At 41.0% G+C, this 26444-nt stretch overlaps 1 protein-coding gene across 2 annotated transcripts in view; it reads right to left on the bottom strand.

Annotated features, from left to right (window-relative positions):
* Positions 1-26444, bottom strand: part of UNC80 (unc-80 subunit of NALCN channel complex) — a 166757-nt gene that overhangs the window by 29669 nt on the left and 110644 nt on the right. Inside the window, exons 46-58 of one of the 2 annotated variants that reach the window (XM_089477635.1) lie at positions 23967-24105; positions 22806-22902; positions 20813-20983; positions 20337-20429; positions 18044-18079; positions 17483-17701; positions 13881-14081; positions 9827-9950; positions 6395-6520; positions 4724-4847; positions 3611-3817; positions 3082-3266; positions 728-893 (exon numbers count right to left, since the gene is read on the bottom strand). In XM_089477635.1, coding sequence (XP_089333761.1) covers positions 728-893; positions 3082-3266; positions 3611-3817; positions 4724-4847; positions 6395-6520; positions 9827-9950; positions 13881-14081; positions 17483-17701; positions 18044-18079; positions 20337-20429; positions 20813-20983; positions 22806-22902; positions 23967-24105 — 1888 coding nt within the window. Of the gene's footprint in view, positions 1-727; positions 894-3081; positions 3267-3610; positions 3818-4723; positions 4848-6394; positions 6521-9826; positions 9951-13880; positions 14082-17482; positions 17702-18043; positions 18080-20336; positions 20430-20812; positions 20984-22805; positions 22903-23966; positions 24106-26444 lie in introns of those variants that run through there. The other variant, XM_089477634.1, reaches the window with a different exon arrangement.

Raw genomic sequence — 26444 nt, 5'->3', positions numbered from 1 at the left:
TCCAGGCCTCAGAGGGAGAGAAGAACCACTGGACTTGATCCCCTTCCCCACCACCTTCTTCTTTTGTGTCATACCTTTTTAGATTGTAAGCCTGAGGGCAGGGAACCTGAATAACTATCTGTAAGCCACTCTGAGAGCCTTTATGGCTGAAAAGTGGGATATAAATTCAATAAATAAATAAACAAGGTCATTGCCACCTTGCACTCATCTATTTTGCAGACAGAGTTACTGCACCAGTTTCAATCAAATACAGCTGTTTCATTTAGTTCAATACAACATCCTTTAAAGATGTTCCTTTGTGGGAAGAAACTGTTAAAGATACCCTTGTGGAAAACAAGGATAAATGAAAAGCCTTATCAATTCCCATAAAAACATGAAAGACAATCTAGACTTCATGGAGATGTACTTTGCTATTACTATATTGGTTTTCTGTCCCAGTAGTAAATTAAAGCTTATTTTAGAGTAAGTGCTCTATGAGTTGTGTCATTACCACCACTCACGTTATTTTGTTGCAAAAGGTGTTCAGAATGAAGGGTGCATTTTGCAAAAGCTCTATAAGTAACCTTATCATTTGTTATCATTTCAGTTTTATCATTTATGTGTGGTGAACAGTGTTGTGCTGGTCAACAGATGCTGAGCCATGACTGTTTTGGCTTTACAAAGATTATCCTGTTCTGTATTTGGAGGGCAGCCTTCTCAACCTGCCTTGATGCCCTTAAGTCCTTACCTGACCCACTATGCACAGCCTCTTTCAGGATCTTTAGCTCATTGTTGAATTCTGCAATGAGGGAACTCTTGCAAAGAGGGCGTGGGATGAAGCGCCGCTCCAGCTGGTCAGCAATGTGTTGCCGAGCAGTCATCTCTTCGTGGTTCTCAGCTGGCTGAGCTAACAACTGAGGGTGAAAGTAATAAGGGAAAGCCACAGGGAACAACAAAACACCTTCAAGAATTTGTTACATATTTAAGGAAGGAGCAATGTCTCAGATTCAAATCCTCACACTTCAGGGGAAACTATCTTAGATAGTATGTTTGAGAAGTTACCAGCCTGAGCCCTTGGAGGATCAATGGGAATCTCAGCAGATGACACTGAGATTCCAAAGCATTACAAAAGTTCTTCCTTCAGAGGTTCAGCTTTCCCTATAAATGAACGTTTCCCTTTTCTACTAAGGGCTGATCTATACCAGCCAGAATACCCAACTGCTTCCAGAATATTCTGTCCCCAGATCTGCCTCAGATTCCTGGATGACTGTCTACACACAAGTCCCCCTATATTGCCCAGAGCTGTTGCCACTGATGTGTGTCACTCCCCCTGAGGTCACAAATGAGGCACACTGTTGATTCCATGGCTGCGCACCTTGTGACATCAGAGGAAGCAACTTGCATCAGTGGCACCAGCTCCAGGTAACAAGGCAAGATGTGTATGGACAGCTGCCCAACATTGCTATGGAGTGTTCTAGGTTTTCCTGCAAAATCCAGAGCAAATGATGTTATTCTGAACTGATTTAAGACTGGAATGATGTAGGTTCAGTGCACAACTGGCCTTGTGTCATGAAGATAGTCTGCATGCAAATTGGGCATTTAGCAATGTATCTTGTAGATAGGTCACTGTAAGAATGGAGGGAAACTGTTTCTTTTGGCCCATGTAGATAAGCTGTAAGAATGGAGGGAAGCTACAGTTGGCCCTTCTTATACACAGATTTTTTATACACGGATTCAAGCATACACGGTTTGAAAATGTCCCAAAAAAGTATAAATTTACCTTGATTTCTCATTATTTATAAGGGACACCATTTTGCTATGTCATTATATTTAATGGGACTTGAGCATACATGGATTTTGTTATATACAGAGGATCTTGGAACCAAACCCCAGCGTATAACAAGGGTCCACTGTATTTCCTTTGGCCTATATAGACAAGCCCTAAAGCAACTGAAGAGTACCTTAAGAGTAGCTAAAATGCAAGATTTCTAAGTGAGGAGGTAGGAGACATTCGTCTCTCTCCATCTCACCATCACCTTAACAATGACAATACCAATAAAAAACAAAGCATGAGTACAAGCCAACAATGGAACCATGTGATATTTCTGCTCTGCCATTTAATGAAACCCACCCTCAAAACTATTAAAGTAACTTTTAAAATTTTAAAAAACTTTATTCACAAATCAGTTTACAAAAATGTCAGACAAAACATTTATAAAATAAACAAAATGAAATTAACTACAAGTATGAAGAAAACGTACATGTATAAAACCATTATCCCTTCCTTCTACTCCTTCCCCCCACTCCCACTGACTTCCTGCACTACTCTGTTTATGATCTCCAACTATAGCACCCACTTATGCCTCAATAGCTAACCCATCTTTTGCAAGCCAAATTTTCTACATCTTTGTAACTTAATTAGCAATAACAATAATTATATAACCAACATTCTTCTATTTAGAAAGGCTTTCATAGCTAGTCATTAAAGTAACTTTTAAAAAGTTATTTATTCTGAAAAAGGAGTGATGTTACTTCTAGACAAGTTATAATTGTAATGAAATGAAGTCTGCTCTTTATTGGGAAAGGAACTAATTACAGATAATTTGTTGTCTGTAACTAATTAGTTCCATGTTCTGTATAATCCATGACCAAATGTTGCACAGTATCCTACTTAACCAGGCCCAGACCAGCTAAGGTTCCTGTTTTTCAACTATGAATGGTGTCATTACTGACAAATATACCCCATGTTTAGTTTATTCCACAACAAGGTCACTAACCCGAGAACACCATCATAAATCCTACCCTTCCAAACTCTGCACTCAGACATCCCACTTTGGAAAATTCAGTTCTAAAAAATTAGCCTCTCTGAAAGGTTTCCTGCCCTTTCTTTAATCCTGCAATACTAAACTTCCTTGAGTAACTTTACTTTGACTTAAAGGCTCCGCAAGGTAGTTTAGTATTCAAGGAAAGTGCCCTGACCTTTGAGATTGCTGTTGCTGCAAATCATTGTCCTGTTCCTCTTTGCTACCAGAGGGATTGTACATCTGGTTTCACGGTTTTCATTTCACAAAGAAATGGAGATAACATTAGATGTGGCTTTACCTTGCACTGAATGAAGGGTCGAAGGAGCACAAAGATAGGAATTCGAGTACGCACAATAAAATCCAGGAAATCCCACAGGGCCAGCCCTCCAACTTTTCTCAAAGCCATCTCTTTGACCTGCAGACTCAGCCAATACCATTGGCTGCCAAGCTGCCTCTCAAAACACACAAGGATCACCTTCAGAGCTGGAAGTGAGAAAGAAATCAGAAGAATTAAGGTACTATGAACTGACTGAACACGCATCCTTGCATGCATATCCCCTAATATGCTTACAGCCTTTCTTCATCAGCTTCCAGTTCTTGCACAGGAAAGAGGTGGTCTTCTAGTTAAGCAAAATATGTACATATTTTGCTAATGGTTCTGACCTGTAAATCGGTGAATGTGGAGGTAGAGAATCTATGTACATTCCAACCTCTTTGACATAGGTGTGGGGATTCAGGTTGTTGGAGAAGGATGGCATGACAGCCTAGTAGTGCCATCCCTTATCACTTACTTGTATATACTGTTTACCAGATAAAAACTCACTCACCCAGGTAGGCTGCCTGACTAGTGGACTCAGCTAGCCCTTCCTTACGCAGGTCCTTCCCTGCATCTCCCGGAGTGGAACAGTGGGCAGGGGAGCTCTCCAACATGAAGTTCTTACTGCGTGAAGTGCTGATAATGCGCGGTGGTAGCAAAATATTAATGACTGTCTGGAGCAGCAGGAGGACTTCAGGTTGTTCCAGCCAAGGGCTATCTGTATATGATCAAAGGAGGGAATAAACAAGGACAAAAAAATGGTCAGCCCCCAATCCACAGAAAAAGATTCGCATCACCATTTCCAGCACCACACTCTGATGAAAAACGAACATTTGGCACATCCAGTGAACTCCCCTAACCTTTACTCCTTCCTGTACACAAACATATGCCAACTATTTTAGCACTAACACTGCATAACACAGCTCCTAATTTTAAGTTGAGAACAATACCACACTCTTGCTTGGCGTTCTTTCTTCATCCTCACATTGTTCCTGATTTTGGCTCTTAAGGACAGACAGGTTCATGCTGGACATGACCCATATCAGCAAAAATCCCCCTCGCTACATCTTGGCTGGGGTTGCACATGCATTGACGCTTGGTTCGATGAGGACTAAATAGTAGTTGCCTCCGAGCCAAGGCACCGTGGCAGAACAAATGTTCAGGATTAAACCTCACATGCAAAGGAGCCCTTTTGTTAAAAGAATCAGCATTCTTGAAGAAACTGTAGTGTAAAAAGCAGCATTTGATCCACACGGACAGCATGGAATTGGGCCACGATTAGCCCAAGTGAAAGCAGTGTGGTTTTCTTGTTTGTTCCCATATCTCTCTTACACATAGGTGATTTTTTTTTTGTCTTTCTCCGGCATGCTCTGTCATTCACTGTTCTGATCTCATTGAAAGGAGCTCCTCTGTCAAAGAGTGAATTCAGAAAACACAGCTGAAGTGAGAGGACACCACAACACTTATTGCCTTGTGTGCATTCCCAAAGAACCCTACACACAACACACCACGGAGAGAACGCTCATACCAAAGGTAACACAGAGGTGGAAGGAAACACAGATATTTGCTGTTTTGTAGAACCAACAGGGAGGGGGGAACAGAAGAATCTTTCTGTTAATCAGACCTTTGCTTCCTGATCCTACTGTGAGCACAAATGGAATCAGAAGATTTAAAAGCATTCCTTCCCTCCTCTCCTGATTGGTGAATGGGGATATCACGTGGCTTAAGGGAAAATCTTCTTTCAAAGCCTGTGCAGTAATAATAAAAAAGAGAATTAAAACATGTTTATTGGCAGGTTATGGGGTGAGGGGTAATGTGGCTACAAAGAAATGGGGTCCACAAACATCTTCTGTCTATATCTTTACAAGTTCACCAGCTTGGAGGACATTTATGCAAATTCCAGTTTCAAGTGACCAATTCCATCTCATTTACATCGTCGTCCTAAATAATTTCTCAACAGATAGAGTACTGATTGCTACCTAAGTCATCCCAAAGCCTGAAATTTTAAAAAGCTGTAAAAATAATAATGCAAGGAAAAGTGTTACAGAACAAAACAAAATACCATACCTGTCCTAAATTTAAATTTGGGGGCTATCCCATATTGCTTTGTTTGATTCTTTAAAATATCTGCCCAGTGCCAAATAGCACAATTTGAAATCTTAGTATGTTCTGTTCTGACACCTTGAATAGGAGAAAACTTACCCAGAAAGCCTAGGTCGTCCTTACAGCTAGTAAACATATCTTTAACATATTTGTTCTATAGACCAGAGAAGGTCTACATTGTTCCATAGATCCACTCATCTACATACACAAGCTGAGCAAAGCTGCCACCAGTAGGAAATTGTTCAAACACAGAATTCACGCAGAAAGCCTGCATTATAATTAGCATTTGCCTATTCACTTTAATGTAGTACCAGCAGAGAAGAGCAAGATACATGGAAGCCCCTAAATCCTAAAGTACATTGTTTGCCTTTTCCAAAATATAGTAATACAGTAGATCGTGAATCATGCCACAAATTCTACTAAATGTTTACTATTTACAATCATAAAAGATGATATTCAATAATTAATATAATAATAAACTGAATGTTTACATTTTACGTATCTTCTCTCTGTTATCATAATCAAGGTTCAGGTGACCCTGATTCAAATCCTAGTTGTCCTACAGCACAAACAAAATAGTTTGATATAGTTGGACAGATGTAATTAATTTCAAGGGTGGGGGGAGTTTTAAAAAAGAAGGGTTAGCCTCAAGAAATCCTTGATGTAATGAAATATAAAACCAATTAGGAACCTCTTACTGAACTGCAAAGTTTGACATTATGTAAATTTGCCATCAGGTACCAAGAAAAATGATTGATATCAAAACAACATAAATGGATTTAGAGAATTTTTTTTAATTCCCAAAAATGCATTCTCATGACCTAAACAGACCCCATTGCTTCAATGTGTTTGCTTCTTTTATTCTAAATTAGAGCAGCAATAATGTTCTAACTACCTATATATCTACCACTTTATACTTTTTTTGAAATGCACAACTTCCTCCTATGTGTCAGCTCTTCGGTTGGTATAATCTTGCATAGCCCCAATGTAATTTCAGTAGGGTTATGCTAAATTGACACCCAGCGAAGACCTGGAGATCTAAGTGCATAACTTCAAAATGTTAGCATATTTGTGGGAAAGTTTACACTTCACAGTTTTTGCCCAGCTTTCGCAAAAGACAAAAGAGCACCAGTGGGTTGGTGTCTTGACCACAAGATAAGCAAAGCCTGTTTAACAGGCAAGGCAGTCACACCTGAATCTGCAATGCTACAAGCCGGACAACAGCTGTGCTGAAGGGTAGAGGTGGCGAGAGATAAGGGCTGAGATGAAGAAGGGGTAATCCATCGGCCACACTGGAAGGTCCTACTACTCCCATCACCTGCAATACAAACACAGCACATCACCTTGACCAACTATTGCAATTCCATCCATGCCATACCCTCCAATGTTGATGAGGTACACACTTCAGATAGCGCAAGACTGGGCTGCTCTGGGAATCTGAGCCATCCACAGTGCTTTGCGATAGCTGGGGCCAGTCAGGGGAAAGGAGCAGTTCTAGTGGGAGGGAGGGAGGATACGGATCTACTACAGGGTTAGCTGGGACTGGAGAGGAGGTAGAGGGGAAACCAGCACATTTAAGAATGTACCTAGTACTAGCCCTGAATAACCAGCACTGTACTTGTTGGAAAGGTGGGATTGGAGGGTATGTCATGTCTTTATGGTGCTCACGGGAAAATGTACTGAAATCACAGTGTTTCTAATCTGAGTCAGTTGTTCCCATTTTACGTCATGGCAGTGTCCTGTGTCTCACCCAAACAGGGTTTGATACAATGTTCAGACTCTCCTCTTTGTTATTTCCTAACATTTTAAGTTAATTTTAGAGGAGGAATGAACTGATTCAGATCTATGTCTGCAGATTTCACTTAGAGGAATTAATGCTATTAATGTACTTTCAGATGATAAACATTTTTCCTCCTCCAAGAATTTTGTATAGCTTAACATCTCATGGTGAACTGTGGGCTTGTTTGCACCAGCCACAATATCTACACTGGTCCTGGATTTCCCTGTTACCTCTCCTCTCTGTAACAAGGCTAGGCAGCTGTCTACATGTGTGTCCACGCTGTGCCACCTGGCACCACCATCAGCATGAGTCATTCCCTCTGAGGTCAGAAATAAGGACCACACGCCTGGTTGCCTCACTGTGACCTCAGAGGGAACAACTTGCAGCGACGGCAGCATCACCAAACAGTACAGCTGGACATGTGTGTAGACAGATGCCTGGCATCACTACACACTGCTCCAGATTTTTCTGCAAAATCCAGAGCAAAAGGTGAGTTTTTTTATACCGTGTCAAGGGAGGGAAATGGTAGATTTGGTGCAGAACTGGCCTTCCATTGTGAAGACAGTCAGGGATTTGGTCCTACGTTGTATGGACAGGTCGCCTTAAGGATGGTGGGGATTCTCTTCATTTGGCTTGTCTTGACCTGCCCAATGCAGTCTTGATTATACTGGTTTCTATCAGATACTCCAAGCTGTTGAACTTTGTGTCAACCATACCAGTCTGGATGCATACTGAAACACTACTTCTTGAGAGCAATTTGATGGTGTCTTGAGTTTTGATCTTGCTAATAATGTCCTACGTTTCTGTCTGACACATGCTGCTTCTATTGTGATGCTAGATTAGGATTGGCTGGAGGTGTACTAGGGGCTACACCCATGCCAGCATCCCATTTGCTCAACTTCTACTCTGCAAAACAGGGATGGGGATCATGTCACCTCCAAAAGTAGTTGGACTGCAGTCCTCATCAGCTTTGAGCAGGATAGTCAGTAGTCATGAATTCTGTGAGCTGCAATCTAAGAATATTTGGACAGCCACACAATTCCCACCACTATTGTAAATAAAAATATTATTGAAAAATCCCCATTATTTGCTTTTCAAGGAACAGAATTTCCCCAGCCCAGCATCCTATTGATTTGTTGGATAGCAATTCGCCCCATCCCCAATCAGCATATGATAGGTGGTCAGAATTGTAGTCCAACGCATCAGGTGAGAACCAGGTTGGTGAAAGCTAACTACTTCCAGTCATTTGATGGCATCACTGGCTAATAAAATAAGTTGTAAGATCTGCAAGAAAGAAGGACAATGAGAGGTGAGTGTAACAAGAACGTTACTTGATCAGTTCAAGAGTCTGTCTGGTTCATCGCTTCTTTTTACCTCTGGAAAAGCTCATTAGTAAGATGATCCTCTGCTACTGCCCCTAGCCACAGAGGCTTTGTTTAGGGCCCTTTCACACTAAACAATAGAAATATAGCTCTCCGATTCCACTTGAGCTGCCATGGTAATTTCCCATGGATCCTTAGGATGGTCAAGAAGGGCCTTTGGAAACCTTAACCTGGGAAACCTCTTCTGGTACCTCTGACCAAATTAACAAAACCCCAGGAGGAGTCCACAGGAGGCAGCCATGACAATTCAAAGGGAATCATAATGCTATAATTGTATAGTGTGAAAAGCCCTCCAGTTATGACATTCCACAGACCTTTCCTCCATTAATTTTTCCACTTCAGAATTCTATCAGTAGATCTTGTAAAACTATGTTATGTTATTTGAAGAAGGTTTTGCAGAACTGGTAAACTGCAGACCGACCTCTCTGGACCCTCCAGATTGTTCCTCTGTGCTTCTGAATTAAGGTACTTATCCCTGGCAGATACTACTAATTTCAGTCTAGTGTTATATGTAATATTTATGAACGTCTAGAGAAATGATCTAGAGGTTTTTGTTTTAGGTGTTTGAAAAACACCTTCTGTCATGCAATGATTTACAGGGATTTCCTGATTAAAATGAAATGATGTGTGCTGTTATGTAATGCATTGTAGTTTCTCATATGTCTGATTTTTACACTAAAGAATTATCACATCTGAAATTTAATTACATTTTCCGCAGTAGTTCTATACATGTCAATTACATTACCAAGTAAAAGTGTTCTGGTTAGGTCTGGGGTCAGCAACCTGGTCCTCCCACTCAGTGTCTTAAACTGCAACTCCTATGAGCCCCAGACAATGACCATGGCCAATGGCAGGGGATAATAGGAGCTGCAATCTAAAATATCCCGAGGGGATCCTTAATATACTGTCCATATAGCAAAACCACATCCTTAAGGAAGAGAAGAATCTGAACATTGTAGAGGAAAACTCAAAATTGATTTTAGATTGGACATCATAAATGCCGGAATAAATTTACTCAGGTGATTCCTCCAATTAATCAATGGCTGATGCCTTTTTTCAGAGCCATAAAAATTGTTCTGTTTCCACAACATGAGACTAAATCTGTCTCCAGCTCCCCCAGCCCTAACTCCTCATCACTACCAGGTGTGTGCAGCATCCACCACCCCACTCTCCAACTTGCAGCCCTCAACTCTCGGCGCAGCATGCAGGAGTGGATTTTCAAAGTGGTGCATGGAAAGCAGCAAAAACCAGTCAGTTGACCACAGGCTTCTTCTTGTGTTCGCTCCCCAGGCACCACTTTGAAAATGGACTCCACTGTTTTTAATGTCATTTAAAGAGCTTATTTTGGTGAGTAGGGAAAAGACAGGAAAAGACCAACTGGTGAAATATTAATTCCAGGGGCATTTCTACCACAGAAGGAAGCTTAGCAGATGTGCAGGAGGTTGCAATTTTGGTTACTCACCAGATTGACACAGACATTGATCAGTGACCTAAGATGAGGCAGGAAGGATATGATTGGCTGCCTCTGAAGTGTCAAACAAACCCCTTCAATCAAACTGCTGGCAGGCTCCCACTCAACCTGTCGCCTGGAACACAACAGTAGTGGCATTAGGTGTTTTGCACCCCCAGAAACCCTGCAACAAGGTGACTGACACAAAGGGACACCAAAGAAGGACTTCTCAAAGGGCAACAATGGACACTGCAATGGAAGCCTCGTACCTAAGCTACTCAAAAAGCAGAAATTCACAGCCAGCACTACAGAAGAAACTGATCTGACAGTAACAAGGCACCCAAACAGTGCTCTGACATTGGTCCAAAAATATTCAGACCCACAAACAACAAACAGGGAACAAGTGAGAAAGGTGGGCAGGGGCACAATATGGGGAAGGTAGTGGTGGTGGTTTTTTTTTTTTTTAATGGCCTATATTTTCCAGTATGTCCTTACCAGCATGGTTTTTAGATTACTGTATTTAAAATAGTCTCTCTTGCTTTGTACTAGGAACGCTATACTTTTTAGAACTAAATATTCTAATGCAATCTCATATTTGCATTTTTCATCAGTATTTCTCTTTCCTTCTCAGCAACATCTCAGTTTTAGTTACTGTGAATCTGTGAGTATGTGAAATTCAGAACAACATTTTGCATTTATCTAGCCATAGCAGGACACTATCCTAGGATAGGATTTTTTTTCTAGATTCACATAGGCTGGACAACCACACAGGCTGACGGAGTTGGTGGATCAGCTCAATGTAAACCACAGATTCACATAGGCCAGTGCTCAAAAGCTGGTTCCAGTCACCTCAGGAAGTTCTGCTAAGCAAACTGAACACGTCCTCCATGTTTTATTGTTTCTTTATTGCTTTGAACTTTAACTGTGAGCCACTTACACAACTTTGCAATGTGCAATATCTCAGATAAAGGATATTTACTTGGGTCCAAGAGATCCAAGAGACTGGTCTAAGGCACTTTATCTGTTCAAAGGACTGTGTTCGCAGTCTGGGGGTGCTCCTAGATCTGTCGCTCCAGATGACAAATTGGGTAAATGTGACAGTCAGGAGCACCTGTTGTCAGCTTCAACTGATATGCCAGCTGCACCCTTTCCTGGAAGTGAGGAACCTAGAAACTCTGGTGCACGCACTGATAACCTCTCATCTTAATTTCTGTAATGCACTCTACATGGAGCTACCCTTGTGCTTAGTTCAGAAACTCCAGTTAGTACAGAACATGGCAGCCAGGCTGGTCTCAGGTACAACTAGAAGAGACTATATAACATTGATCTTAAGATCGCTTCACTGATTGCCTATCAGTTTCCAGGTGCAGTACAAAGTTTTGGTCATCACCTTTAAACCCCTAAATGACTTGGGTCCAACCTATCTTCAGGACAGCCTCCTTCTGTATAAATCACCCTGCGCACTCAGGTCCTCTGGGAGGAATCTGTTGCAACCCATGAAAACTAGATTGTCTGAAACTGCCCAGAGGACCTTTTTGGCAACCGCTCCCAGAATATGGAATGACCTGCCGGTTGAGATCCATCATATTACCACTATAACAGCTATAAAAAAAACTGTCAAGATGGTAGGCCTTTCCTAATGTTCACTCTGTTTATTCATAGTGTCACAGTAATGACAATATGGTTGGGGAGGAAGAATGCAAACAAATTTTAAAAAGGAGGAGAATGTCATCATGAATAATGTGACCAAAACCTGTTTTTGCTTTGGCCAAAATGCTTGGTATAAAGCCAGGAAAGACCATCTGAACCCAACTTATGTCTTTGTGTCACAATTTCTTTCTAATAAAGAGGATTCCTCATGAGCGGCCTTTCTAAAATGATTAGAAACATTAAACAGGTAGTTGACATGTTCTGGCCATACTAAAAAAGAGAGGAAGAATGACCTATTAAAGATGCTAGGGAATTCTTTAGGACATGGAAGGTCAAAAGTACAGGCAAGATACAGAGAATATAACAGAGGAAGTAGAACAGACAAAAAAAATGCAGTTTGCTTCCTATCACGTATTTGACACACAAGAAAGGTTTAGGAAATAATGGTGGGAAGAGGGTTTTGTTGAGGAAGATGGAAGGGGCCAGACTTGAAACAGATATTTGGTCACAAAAGGTGATTCATTTAGAAATCATTACATTTATACACCATTTACGTAGATTTTAAAATATCCTTTGGAAGGCAGGGGTACAATTCGGTGGCACTTTAAAATCTAACATCGATACTGCTTTTTGTGGGTTCTGCTTGTTCCACGATGGAGCCGCGCGGTTTGTCCACTGCGGCTCCCTTGCTGAGCAAACCCTTTTTTGGAGGTCTGTATCCCGCCAAAGTTTCTTACAAAGAAGCTGCTTATTAGCAAGTCTTTTTATACCCAGCTAGCTTTCCTCCTTTCATTGTATCTTCTGTCTATCTGGACATTTTTAGCAGCCTTGGCACTAGGAGGATGACAAAGGAGGGCTGGAGAAACACAGTTTTAGTATTGGGTTGCAGCAGTACATCTGCAATAAACAATATAATAAAGTTTGAGCAAAAAAAAAATTGATTCCATTATACCCAATCCTACTGTAGCTTTGTATGCCTGCCTACCACAGGCAAGGTAAACAGCAGCTGCCTCCAGAATCCTTTGCTGAGCATGCATGAATAGCATAATAGGGAATCAGGAGATAGGGATGCATGAAAACAACTTCCTAAATCACTCCTGAAATTACTTCAGTCTTTTTTTTTTTACCATGAAATAGAAGACTGTTGCCTTGCCAGCAACCCTCAGCGTATTAAAAAAATACATAGTTCTTTAAATTTAGCCACCAAAATAAAAATCTTTAGAAAAAAATGGAGGCTGCTGAAGGAAAAATTCATCTCTGGATATCCTTTAGAGAAGAAGTGTTCTCTAGAAAGTTCAGAATGTTTTTGTCTACTTATGCAATGCTTACTTGGTCTGGTTGTTTCATTTGACATGCTTTTGTCGTTAGAATGGAATCAAAAGTTTGCTGCAACAGGTTGATTTTACTCCTTTTTGTGGTATAGGAACCTACAGTGCTACCTCGGGTTACGAAATTAATTCGTTCCGCGGCGCCGTTCGTAACCCGATACATTTCGCAACCCGAAAAGGCTTTCCGTTAGCGCTGGAAAGCCGCTAGCCGCGCTTCGCATTTGAATTTTGCGCCGAAACGCGCCAAAATGAATTTCGTAACCCGAAAAATCTTTCGTTACCCGGAACAGTTTTTTCCAATCTAACTTTTTCGTACCCCGGAAATTTCGTAACGCGATCAATTCGTATCCCGGGGTACCACTGTATTCTTATTCCTTCCATGCTATTTCTGCCTTTGGTACCTATTTTCTGTTAACAAAGTTATGCCCAGAAATGCATTAATTTGTTAAATGAGCTATACAGTCGGCCCTTGTTATACACGGATTTCTTATACATCAATTCAAGCATACACGGTTTCAAAATGTTCAAAAAAAGTATAAATTTCAAATATCAAACCTTAATTTTCCATTTTTTATAAGGGACACCATTTTGCTATCTCATTATATTTAATGGAACTTCAGCATACAAAGATTTTGTTATACACGGGGGATCTTGGAACCAAACCCCAGCATATAACAAGGGTCCACTGTATCTGTATTTTAATGCTTCTGTATCTGTAGACAGGCTAACCACCAAATGTACACTTAACCCGTACTCTTAGTATAACAATATATGCTTATACCTTAAAATAGGCTAATAAGTGATTTTAGAAATTATGGTGACAATATCTGCTATTCTGAATGCTTATTTTGAGGATCATGCTACATTTTTATAAATGTTCATGTCGGTTCTCCATAAAAGATGCATTTCCTCTATTGTTGTCTTGGATATGGTCACATGCATACACACCAATAGGAGAAATACATTTTTTGGTTTTTTGCTGTAAGAATTCAGTGCAGCAAAACACTGTCAATAAAATGACATACCCTTCCTTCAAGGCTTGCAACATCAGAAACGGACCCCCAGAGGTTTCCGTCACACCTGCTCACCTCAAAGTAGGCATCTTGTGAATTTTATTGAACATACGATCCAATCTTTTTAAGATGAGGATAAGGGCAGGCCTCACTGCCTCAGCTGTCCAGTCTGTGATGGGTAGCATCTCCATGATGTATCGCCGGAGCCCACGGCTCTCCATCGTCTGAGTGTCATAGGGTGCCAGCTTCAGAAGGGAATGTGCAATTTCTGCCAACCTAAAATTATTGCTTGTTTAGAGGGAAATCTGAGATTCTACAAAGTGAGTTACTCTGCAGAGAGCAATGACTATTACATTATTGGAAAAACACACCCCACTTAGTAGAATGTTACATGGTCCATGACATACACAGGAATCATGGTCAACTTCTTTAGGGACATCTCTTTAAATCTGCTTAAGCGAATGGCATATAGTAATGAGTCATAGATATGTATGACTTTATTTAGATGCGGTTATACTAATGGTACTGTGGCAAATTAATTTAATTCACAGATGAGCCAGATTCCATTCTCATTTTATATACACTACACAATAATATGTAAAGTTTAAACTTAGGCGCTAGTATGCTGCTCTTGCCTTCCTCTCCACCCCTTCTTTTCTATTAACCCATGTGCAATAATTAATAAGAATATTTGAGACATGTTATCTCTAATTTCTGAAAATGCTTGCAGTACTGGAAATGTGTAGTAGGTTTCCATTTTGTAAAAACAATGAATTACTATTGCCTCTTTTTGCCATTAAACTGAAGCAAGTATGTAGTTTTCCCTGGAAAAAATGAAGGAAGCATGTAGTTTATCACAACTAGATTATCTATCTGACAACAGCCATCTTCAGCTTTGCAGAACAGTGAGCCTCTGGAAATCAGAAGACACTCTAAAGAAACAACTGCTAGGAATATTATTTTGACAGAGAAACATTACTTCATCTGCAAGAGTGCTTCTCGACCTTTGGTCTTGCATATGTTCTGATTTCAGCTCTCACTACCTTTTATGATTGGCTGTGCTTATTGGGGTTTGTGGGAACTGAAGTCTAAAGGTTGAGATCTACTGGTCTACAATTCACCTTGGGGCTTCACTTGTTTACAATGTGAAATCACAGAGTATATTTGATGTGGCTTTTCCAATTCTTCAAGAAAGCACATTCGAATGATAGAAAGCTCTATTTAGCAGTGATAACGAAGAAGTGTTTTTCCACGCACTGACTTCTATTTATATAGGCTTCTGTTTACTTGAGGACTCAATTTTTGATAGTCTGTGCAACCCCCAATAGATTGGCAAAACAAAAGAAAAACAAATAAAAAGGTTTCTGCATGCATTCAGCAAAACAGCTTTTGAAACTGTCAGATAACAGTTGGGGATGACAACTGGAATTAGCCCTATATATTTTAAAACCACACTAACTTTAGAACAGTTTTGTATGATCGTCAAGAGTGAAAATGATTACATGGCAGTTTCAAACATCATAGAAATTTGGTAAGCCAACACTTGCATAAGTTTCATTAATTCAGTAAGGATTACAGTCTGGCAGTTTCCATCAGCATCCATTCGCTGTAGGGCTAAAGAAGGGCTGGGCATCCACATGCGCCCAGACCTTCTTCCTCTGCCAGGGCACCATCTTGACATGTACCCATTTACATGGGGCACACCACAGTGATGTCCTTTGTGCACGGTGCACAAATGATACTGCGCACAGAGGGTGTCATAAAGCCACACCATGGCCCTTATGGTGCCTCTTCTGGGGCACAAATAGGAGCCGCATTTCAAGGCTTCTATTTGCCGTGGGTTGGGGGCATGGCGTGTGGCTGCCATGTCCCCAACCCAACACTTCCAGGGGCGGCACATAGCTGCCCATGAACGCGCTGTCTGTCGAGCTCCTAAGTCTGCTCTAAACTAGATGAGGGCAAGTATGGTGTGGTTTGAGCGCTGGAGACCAGGGTTCAAATAATCGCTCAGCCATCAAAACCCATTCGGGATACTGGGCAAGTCACCATCTCTCAGCCTCAGAGCTAGGCAAAAACAAACTTTCTCTGAACAAATCTTGCCAAGAAAATGCAATGATAGGTTCATCTTTGGGTATGACTTGAAATAAGGCACGCAACAAACTAACTGGAACTGGCAGAAACATGAAATAAGATACTGGACAAACCAGTTGTTTACATTCTACTTCATTCTGTAGATCTAAAAAAGGGGGTTAATATGCAACCACATACCAGATCCAACATACTCAGACTGACTCTCATGAGTAACAAAGTAAAAGACCCACTACTTTTGAGATTACCAAAAATCCAAATAGATGGATGATGGCACATGTTATGCTGACAAACTGCCTAAATGGTGAAAGCTGAGATGGGTTTGCCAATAGATGTTGCTTCATTATTTCTTTTTAAATACATTTTATTAATGTCACATACATTTTTCTTTTTATTTTCAGTAAGAACTGAAATCTATAACTGAGCTGGTAGCTCAAATAAAGTTCTTCCTGAGTGTGCTATGGAGGTATACCCACCAAGGAAGGAGTTGGCAAAGGATACCTGTACCTTTCCCCATATTTTTTTTTAACAAAATGATCAACTGTGTTCCCCTAAATCAAGATGGAGGGGGAAATGGCCAATCTTTAGCCTTTTCTCAAAATAGAAAGTGGCGATCTGGTTACCTCTAAGTAGGAAAAAACTTGGGATGGAAAAACTGGGTTATGTGGCTAATTGTATGGGAATGTATGGAAGGCTGATATGGGAGATAACCCCTATAAGTTGCTGAATCTTGCCCTAAGAACTAGTGCTTATTGCAGCAAAAGTAATCATCTCCAAAACTCTCTGCTTGCATTAGCACCAATCTTCCAATAGTTATAGCATCAGCTGTGAAAATGAGTTGGCTGGTGAGATTTGCAATATGAATGGATAAGCCTTGCTATGGGAGTGTATGAGTTATGTTTGCTCTTCAAAATAAACATAATGATAAACTGTACATTTCATTACTGTGAAGGAGAAACATTTTTTTCCAAGAAAAAAATGTGGTGCTGCTATAAGAAAAACCATATTTCACTTTTTTATTTTCCTGTCTCTAAAAACTAAACATAGGTGAATTGTTTCTATATGTTCATGTTAAAAACCTGCCAATACTCCATAGAAGCCGGAATATGTCTCTTGGTCTTAGAGATGTCATGGACATGGGCCGTATGGTCCATGAAATTTTTTGCAACAATCACAATTATTGAAGGACCGATAAAGGTCTAGTTCCCTAAATGGAGATGCAAACCGAAAGGCTAATGTTACTAGTCCTCACAACAAAATGCCAACAGATTTGTTGAAAACATGTATTAGGAATGTTTGTAGGAAATTAAAGCCATACGTTATACATATTAGTACTGTGATTTCTATCTTACGATACCAGTGCTGCATCTGGACTCATGGTTTCTCATGCTAAGGAAGGAAACAAGGAATCTGTGGAGAATCTGGAACAGAAAGGATCCTGTTTGTTCTCTTCAAAATAAAAAGCTTTAGATTTCTGCTTAATGTGTTGTGATACTATTACATAAAGCTCCTGAAATGTTTTGCCACACCTACTTCTACAGTTGATATATACTGTACAGTTTCAGAGTCATGCATTTTTAAAATAATACCTCATATGAGACTTAACATCCAGCAGCTCTAAGGAAGTCACCCTCGGCTCACCAGCAAGATTCTGCAAAATCTTCAGACGGGGGCCACAGTGCTTATAAAATTCAGTACAGATATTCAGCAAGGACTCACGAGGTCGCCTAAATTCCTCCCTAGCAATGCGTTCATCCAGCTCTTCTCGCTGGAGGCCTTGGCCTTCCTCCAGCAAATGAAGGTTTTCCCTGAAGAATACAAAGGGGGAACGGGAAAAAAGGTGAACATGGAGGCAGGAAAAAAATGCTGCTGAATGAAAAGATTACAATGAACCCCTCCTTTTGAACAGGTTTGGCATGCTAAGGCAAGAGGATAATGGCTTGCCAAGAGTAATTTCTCCCATTATAGAAAAGGAAGAACAAGCAGCTTGAGGGCTGAAAAGAGAGGCCGTTACCTAGAAAACCCACCCAAAAACACCCAACCATTCTGGTATCTCTTGCACAAAACTGTGCAAAGGGGAACCCAGAAAGATCTACATTGCAAGAGTTCTACACAGATGCTAAGGATACTGGGTATCATTCTTGAAATACCTGATGAAGTGCAGCTTGGCTCCTTGCTCTGGGTACCTAGAAATATGAGGAGAACTCAGTGACAGTTTCATAAGGGAAAACAAACAAACCAGGACCCAAAGGACATGTTGAACCAGATCTGACAACTCCTACTACAGTGAAGTGTAGGTAGGGGAGCAACAGCATGTCTTCCTGTCCCCAGGCTGTCTGTAAACACTTGTCCTATTTCTCAGACTATGGGAGATGCAAGAATAACATTTGGATAAAGTGTTCAGCGTGCATGAAATCCATAGCCTAGAAGCCTAAACAAGAGATGGGGATCAAGAAGCTCCTAGACCCTTGGCAGCACCCAAGGTCATTTTTGCCATATAATCCCACCTCCATACCCAATACATCTCAGAAAACTGTACAGAAATTCAGCAGCAAATCATGCCATTAAATTTCACTGCCAACCAGAGGAAAAGGACAATTTAAATTTTGTTTGGTTCAAATACTTTGTAATAGCTTGTTTGTGAAGGATCAAACAGGGAAAACCTACATAAAGCGAGCAAATGTAGCTTTAAGTTCAGTAGTCAACCCTACAGTCCATCCAAAGAAAATGAAATGATTGCTATAAATGGTTCTCCCTTCCCCACATCAGTTGGTATTAAAAGTGCCAATGACACATGGTAAAACCTGTGGCAGTCTTGTGGCAGTGAAACGATTGATCCCCAGCTTCTCTGAAATTGCCTGGTCTTGGCCTAGATTGTGCAGATGATTCCCATATATATCTAAGATAGAGATCATGCTTTTCTGGCCTCTGTATTTGAAGTTTATGTCCTTAGCTGTATCCAATAACATATTTTAACACATCTTGCACTAAAGGGTTTTCTGGTTGGTATACCAAGGAAGTGTCAACTTGTTTGCCCCAAAAAACATGTAGGGAGACAATTTTGTGTGTTTGTAACAGCACAAAAATGTCCTGGAAAAAACCAACACACTAACAGTGTTATTAGCCACACATATTTAAAATCAAATTGAAATCCTGACAGACACTGATAAGATACATCTGATCTTGGGTGACCCAGACAGGTTGAAATCCCAGATTTTGCTCCTGTTCTTTATTGGGGAGATGGTATAAAAAGTCGCTGCCTGTACTGGGAACTGACCGAAAATATTCAGATAAACAAAATGTATATGGATCTCTAAAATAAAATCAGAAAGAACAGGAATAAAATTTGAGATTTTCTGGCTTTTTATCCTCACAATCAGGTTAAGTTTAAGTCTGGAGTTGTGTAGGAGGAAAAGGTGGGGTGGGGGAGTCCAAGAGAAGAAGCAGATGTTTTGCCAGCAGCTGTGGCTGGCATCTTCTGAAGATGCCACCCACAGCTGCTGGCGAAACGGCAGGAATAAACTCTTCTAGAAGATGGCCTCATAGCCCCAAAAACTCACCAAAACTGTAGAAGAGGCAGAGTTTGCCCTGTGTTTAATGCGAATCAGTGTTGCAAGAGCCCCTTAGACAAAGAGGCAAGACAGTATACCTGTCTCCACTTTAACTTGATATGAACAGAGGCAGGAGCGGGTGTGTCTGCCCTGGCTCTGTGTCTGACAAGCACTCTTCGTGAGAGAAGCACTTGCAGCTCCAACTCTTATCCCCATTTCTAAGCTGGAGGCACAGGCACGTCAACTTGCTCCATCTTTCGTCTCAGATGAAGTGCCTCGTTCCAGCCTGTAGCTTCAGGTTCTGACTTTACTCCTGAATGCCACTTCCGTCAATGACAAGGAAAGATGCAGGGTTATCAGACCCTGAGTGATTTTATGGGACACGTGTAACCTCTGTGTTTGCACAGACTGTGAGATGCTAAAAACAAAATAAAGGGTTTACATCTTTATTATGCTCTGTTGTTATTACTTCCTGTGAAGACTGGACTGGCTGTTGCTGGAAACAACACATTAGTCCTAGTAGACTATGGCCTGTTACAGACTGCCAAAATAAAGCTGCTTCGGGTCTCTTTGGAGGTATGCTATTTAAATGATACATGGGTCCTAAGAGTCTGGAGGTCGCACCAAAGCCACACTCCATTCCTAAGCACTGGAGTGCAGCTTTGGTGCAGCTTCCGGATTCTTAGGATGCATGCATCATTTAAACAGCATACCTCCAAAGAGACCCGAAGCAGCTTTATTTTGGCAGTCTGTAACAGGCCTAGGAGTTTGATACAGCAAGGTAATGCATACAAGCTCCTCCTGTGGCCATTCACTCCTCCACTTTTTCTTCAAAACTTCAGGCACACATAAGCTATCACAAGGAACAATGGAGCTTAAGGCTGTGAATTACCTAGTGTTTGTTCCAGATGATATAGTGTGGTTAGCAGTAGTGGTTCCTTTATGGCCTTGATCACAGCGACTCATCTGAGGAGCAGTCATTGGCCTGTTCGTTTGGTTAAAAAAAAGAGACTGTCTGAACTCATGCTAGTGACAAACACCAAATTTGCCACAAAGAAAGGATTGTTTTTATTACCCATGTTATGGTCAAAGTTGATAATTTGCTTTTGTCCCCAGGTTTCTCAGTTAAACAGATTTAATTAATCACATTTTGAAAGGGAAAAACATAAGCTTCAATAAAAATTCAAATCTGGGGTGTGCTCAATTGAATTATCATTTGATAAGTCAAGTTAGGCCTCATTGTAATTTTAAAGACAACATATCAATTTTAACTATGGGCAGGTATATAAATAACATGGAATAAATGTTCTTCTGTTCTTCATCTCTCGTGTTCTCTGAGGTCACAGTCACAAAGGTGGGGCATCTCACCTGGTAAGAACTTCCACGCTGTACAAAAGGGCTTGCAAAGATGTAGCAAGTGCAGCTGTTGCTGCGATTTCTTCTCGAGCAGCTGTCACTGTTTCCACTTGGGAGGTTTGCCTCTTCAGCCTCTGCAGGTAACAGGGAACCAGCGCTTCAAGGACCATCAGCATCTGAAGACTGAAGCAATGTGCATCATCAGGGGAAAAAATCAAAATGAAGGTGTAGTTCTGAAGTACAGAACTGCAATTAGGGGACAGGTGCCTAAAATATGGGCTGTTGAAGCATGTCTAAATGAAGGAAATATTCTACATATTGGATACCACAATACTGAATACTCTGCTCCAGTCAACTAAAGAGTGGCCCTTTGTGGCACCAGGAGGGCCTCTCTAGGGAGATGATTGTACTTACTAAAACTCTTACTGCTCTCCAACAGGATACAGTCAGGTTGTAGGTTGCTACCAGGTATTATCAGACTTAATTCACCACTGATTCCACTGGGCGATTGCAACCTGGCTGCATTCTGGGTCCCAGGCGCACTTCGGAGGTGGCTTTTCCAAAACGAGAGCTTGCCGTCTTGGAAAAATGGCCTCCGAATCACACCTGGGACCCGGGATGCAGCTGGGTTGCAATTGCCTGGTGGAATCGGTGGAGAATTAAGTCTGATAATACCCAGTAGCAACCCACAAACCAACTGTATCCGTTGGGGAGCAAACGGGTTTTTAATAAGTGCAGTAATCTCCTACATGACTGCAAAGGCTGAATACATTTACTAGGAAGAAGGTGGTATCATGGGTAATCAGCTCTCTAGTTGTTTAAGGATTAATATGCTAACATTTTTTTAAAATCCTGGCCTAGTAGCAAATGAGCTGTCAGTATGATACCATGTGTTGTAGGCTCTATTTCAGAGGAAAAAACTGGCAAAAATCCCTCTGAGTATTCCTTACCTAAGAAAACTCTATGAAATTCATGTGGTTGCCAACAGGTGACGTGAAGGTGCATGTGTACACACACAAACACACACACACAAGCTTCCTTCAGTAGAGATTGTTATATGCTGCTGCTAGACCATGCCACTCAGCAATTTATACAAATCATTCCACATTAACTGCAGCTTCTGGATTGGCACATGAATGGTAGGCACTTCAGAAATGTCACAACATTGGCCAGGTTGCCCCAATTATGCAGTCTTCATGTTTTGAGTGGAAAGACTGAAACAAAACTCCTGCTCCTGAACAAGAGCTTTCAGTATCTGGAAAGATATACACACAACACTTATCTGAGCATGCTTTCCCTGTAGCTGGAGTTTGGTGTGGTTCTTTAAGATCACACTCAGGGTGGTCCTCTGGGGTTATGAATGCCTACAGAAGCAGGCAGAAGCTTCTGCCACCTTGAAATTATTAAAATTCAGATGAAGCTGATAAACACTGCAAAGCTATTCTGGGAACATTTACAGACTGAAACTCCTGTATGTGAAATGCTTGGGACTAGAAGTGTCTTGAATTATGGATTTTTTTTTTTTGGGGGGGGGGGATTTTGGGATACCTGTGTTTGCATATATGTAAATAGTGAGTTATCTTGAACCCAGTCTAAACACAACATTCATATGGTTTATGTATACCTTATATACATATCTTGTAGGTAATTATATACAATGTTTTAAATTATTTTGTTCCAGAAACGAAGGTTTGTGTAGCTTGAACCAGAAGAAAGCAAAGGTATCACTATCTCAACCACCCACAAAAATAGTTAGTTTTGGAGTATTTCAGAATTCTTGATAAGGGAGACTCAACCTGTATTAAATTAATGGTAGGATCTCTGACCTTCACTGAAATATCAGGAGGAAAACCAACCATATTGTATACTACTTGAAAACACTTTTAAAAAGATGCCACTTATGTTTCATGTTTGATACACTGACTCTAGTTCTTTGCAGTGGCATTCAGTAACAAAAAACCCCAAAACAAAGCAGCAAACAAACATAAGCCCAAACAGGTGTTACCTTCTGAATGACTCTGGGGCATATGCTACAACTGTGACACACAACTTGATGGCCTCACTGATGGAAAAGGTCAAATCCTCATTGCCATAGCAGAAATCTGACAAGGAAAAACAGACACCAATGATGTGAAAATGTGGGAAATACCAGGAAAGTAAAATCAGCTAAACAGTTCAATTGCAATCTTCTAAATAAATTATTGAACTGTCATCAGAAATCCTTATGATCTGAGGGAAGTAATTACTTTTCCATTTCAGTTCCTGGTTTACTTAATAGGATTTTATCCCACATGGATATTACAGATGGTTCCAAAAAGGAAAGTCTGGTCTGTCTGGAACTTTAGAGATAGCTTGGGCTATTAACCAAGGGAAGGAAAACCCATCAAAAATGTACAGCTACCACTTTGACATTCATATCAGCAATAAAGTAGGGCATTACTAGAATACAATAGGCAGGTCAAACTTCTGTGTAGACATTCATATGATTACACTGCAAGACTATAGTTTCTTCCTTTATAAAGGAATAAGCTCCATATAACATAGTGGGACTTTCAAGTAAACATGTATACTATTGGATTGTAATTAAACTGCAAGAACAGGGTTCCAGTTACTTATAAAATCCAAGCACCATGGATTAGGCGAGAGCCTTTTCCAACAAGTAAAAACAATATACATAAAAGCCTGGAATCCTAAACCAGCTTGTTGACATTTATTGGATGGTTCTGGCAATTTAGTACTTTGAAGAATAAAATGGAAAACAAATACTTTGTGAATGGCTACTTTTAACTGAATAGCAGCAAGAGATGCTAACTCTGGAGACCAGGGTTTGATTCCCAATTCAGCCATGAAACCTATCGGGTGACCTTGGGCAAGCCACATGCTCTCAGCCTCAGGGGAAGGCAAAGGCAAAGTCTCCTCTGAAAAAACCTTGCCAAAATAACACCATGATAGGTTTGCCTTAGGGTCGCCATAAGTCAGAAACGACTTGAAGGCACACAACACACAAACACACGTGTATATAAGCAAACCAGTGCAGTCACAAGGTCCATTATTAATTGTAATCCTATATTTAAAACAGCAGTTGAAACCAAACATTTTGAGGAACAACAGCAAAAAAAGTGTTTCTTTCATATAAAAGAGTAATTAAAAGGACCTTTGAAAGTACCTAATGATTTCAGTGGTTTTTCTGCTTTCACCAGTTCTAGAATATCCAGATTGTCAGGAGTGTCTCCTTCTAAGGACTGTAGCAGGTCAAAGAGGCACTGAGCTGAGAGACCCTTGCTGGGTCCATTGTTTGTAGCATCCTATGTTTGAAAAAGAAAAGAAAACCAACATTACCTTGATTTTCCAGGTTCCCATTGCAATTTCTTTTGGGCTTACAAATGTCAATGATTTCATTTTAGATACATGAATGCCTTGCATGTTTATTAATCTGGTATGTAACTGATGGCTATATTACACATGTACAAAAACAAACATGGGACAAATAACATGCCCTCCCCCGCCCCATTCCCATGGCAATCAGTCTGGATGATGCAGGGCCCAATCCCCCCGGTATTGGTGTGAAATATGTGGATGATGTATATTCAATTCAGCACTGAGATAAACCACTCTTAAAATAGATTAATAAATGCCCCCATTTGCTCCTGATCTGTGAAAATTGGGGGGGGGGGGGGGAGAGAACAATGCTGGTTGGCTTTTTACAATGCACCCTACTGTGCTACCCACTGCCACCACTGCTGGCACAGGTTATTCCTTCTAGGTCAGAACGAGGCACCCAGCCAGGTTGGGTGCCCTGGTCCTGACCTCAGAGGGAGTGATTTGCACTAGCAGTGGTGGTGGTGGTGGGTAAAACAGTGGGATGTGCCTGCAAACAGCTGCCCAGCATCACTACAGAGTGCCTGGATAATGGGGTGACATCAGGGCAGCTTTGAGGCCAGAATACTCCAGGCTGGTCCCAGAGTATTCTGGCTCATATGAACCTGGCAAGAGAGACTTATCTGAACTGATCTGGGTAAAAACAGGACACCTAGAGTGTTAGTGGGCCAAATTAGTTTGTCAGTTTAATTTCACCTGTCCTTTGTTTTGTTTTGTTTTCTATTATTAAATAGTAACTGAGGGTAAGCCAAATCAGTATTCAGATGGTGGTGTGTTTGTGAGCACTTAGTATGTGTGGTTAACTTCTTGCCACAGTGCTGATGAAAATCATGCTTCTGAAGCTGCTATTTGCCATATTGATGCCTGTAATAGCAGTTTGAGGTGACAGTTTCATTGGAAATACATTAAAGACTTTTCAGGTGGCTTCATAGATTTTGGTGGCTGCCTTCTTTCTGGAAGTCAAGAGAGTGGAAATAACAGGAACCAAGGTCTTTCAGGCTTTGGCTAGCTGGAGCCAGGCTATATCTGCATTCGGAATGGGACCCTGAGTCAGAAGGTGTGAATGCAGAAAAAGGAACTATGGCCTGTTACAGACTGCCAAAATAAAGCTGCTTCGGATCTCTTTGGAGGTATGCTATTTAAATGATGGATGGGTCCTAAGAGTCCGGAGGTCGTACCAAAGCCACACTCCATTCCTAAGCACTGGAGTGCAGCTTTGGTGCAGCTTCCAGATTCTTAGGATGCATGTATCATTTAAACAGCATACCTCCAAAGAGACCTGAAGCAGCTTTATTTTGGCAGTCTGTAACAGGCCTATGAGTCAACCATTGCTAGGTGTAGCAGGATGAAAAAACAGAGTTTCTTGGACCACAGGGGGGATAATATGACCGCCTTCTCTTTCTACACCTTCCTGATCACTGGGGCTAGGAGAAGAAGAGGAGGGAAGAGATAGAAGAGATCTTAAGCTCACCCATAGTGATGACCACCAACCCCCTTTCCACATTGGCTGCAAAATTGGTGTAGAATCTGGCCAATTTGTGTTTACTGTGATATACAAACAAGTCCACAGTCATTTCTCTGAAATGCTGTTGAATTGGATGAAAAACAACTACAGGTATGTTCAAGTTCCCGATGTAGTGTATGTCTCCTCAGATGATCTGCCTGAGAATTCATTGATCCTTCCCCACACAACTGTTTGAGAGAGAAGGGGTCTCTTTGCCCAGCTGAATGCTAGTATCACCCTATAAAGTTATCTGGACTTGGACCCACTTGATTTGTAACATAAGAACGTGGTGTTATGTTGTCCTTGAGAAGCATTGCATGTCTTCTTCAGAGAAGGAAGTTGGAATGGAACTAAGTGGGCAGTTCTTAACTCAACAAGAATATACATGCTTTTCCCCCTGCACTCTCCTACAGGCCATGACCCACTTGGCCCCAACTGTAGACTCCCCAGTGGAGGCGATTGACACTTGTGGTTATCTGTACTGGATGGGGCTTTGACAAAGGAATACCCCTTACTAGAGTTTTGTGACAGGTTTACTCCCTACCAGAGTGTCTTAGATGTTGAGGAAGCACAGGAATATATAGTTCTGATGGGCTAAGTGGCCTGGAATGGAATCTGGCCCTATTTGGGTTGTTGAATTGCAAGGCACAGGGACCTGGCCAATGTCATTAAATCTACCACTTTGAAATAATTGATGTGACCTGTCTCAGATGCTAGTTTTGACCTCTTTCTTCTGAGAGAGAAAAAATCATTGACTTCATC

This window comes from Sceloporus occidentalis, unplaced genomic scaffold, assembly GCF_023333645.1.
Source record: "Sceloporus occidentalis isolate IW3139 unplaced genomic scaffold, rSceOcc1.0.p SCAF_12, whole genome shotgun sequence".
In the NCBI taxonomy this organism is placed as follows: Eukaryota; Metazoa; Chordata; class Lepidosauria; order Squamata; family Phrynosomatidae; genus Sceloporus; species Sceloporus occidentalis.
The sequence above is the reverse complement of the archived record's forward strand: the minus strand, read 5'-3'. Positions and strand labels throughout refer to the sequence as shown.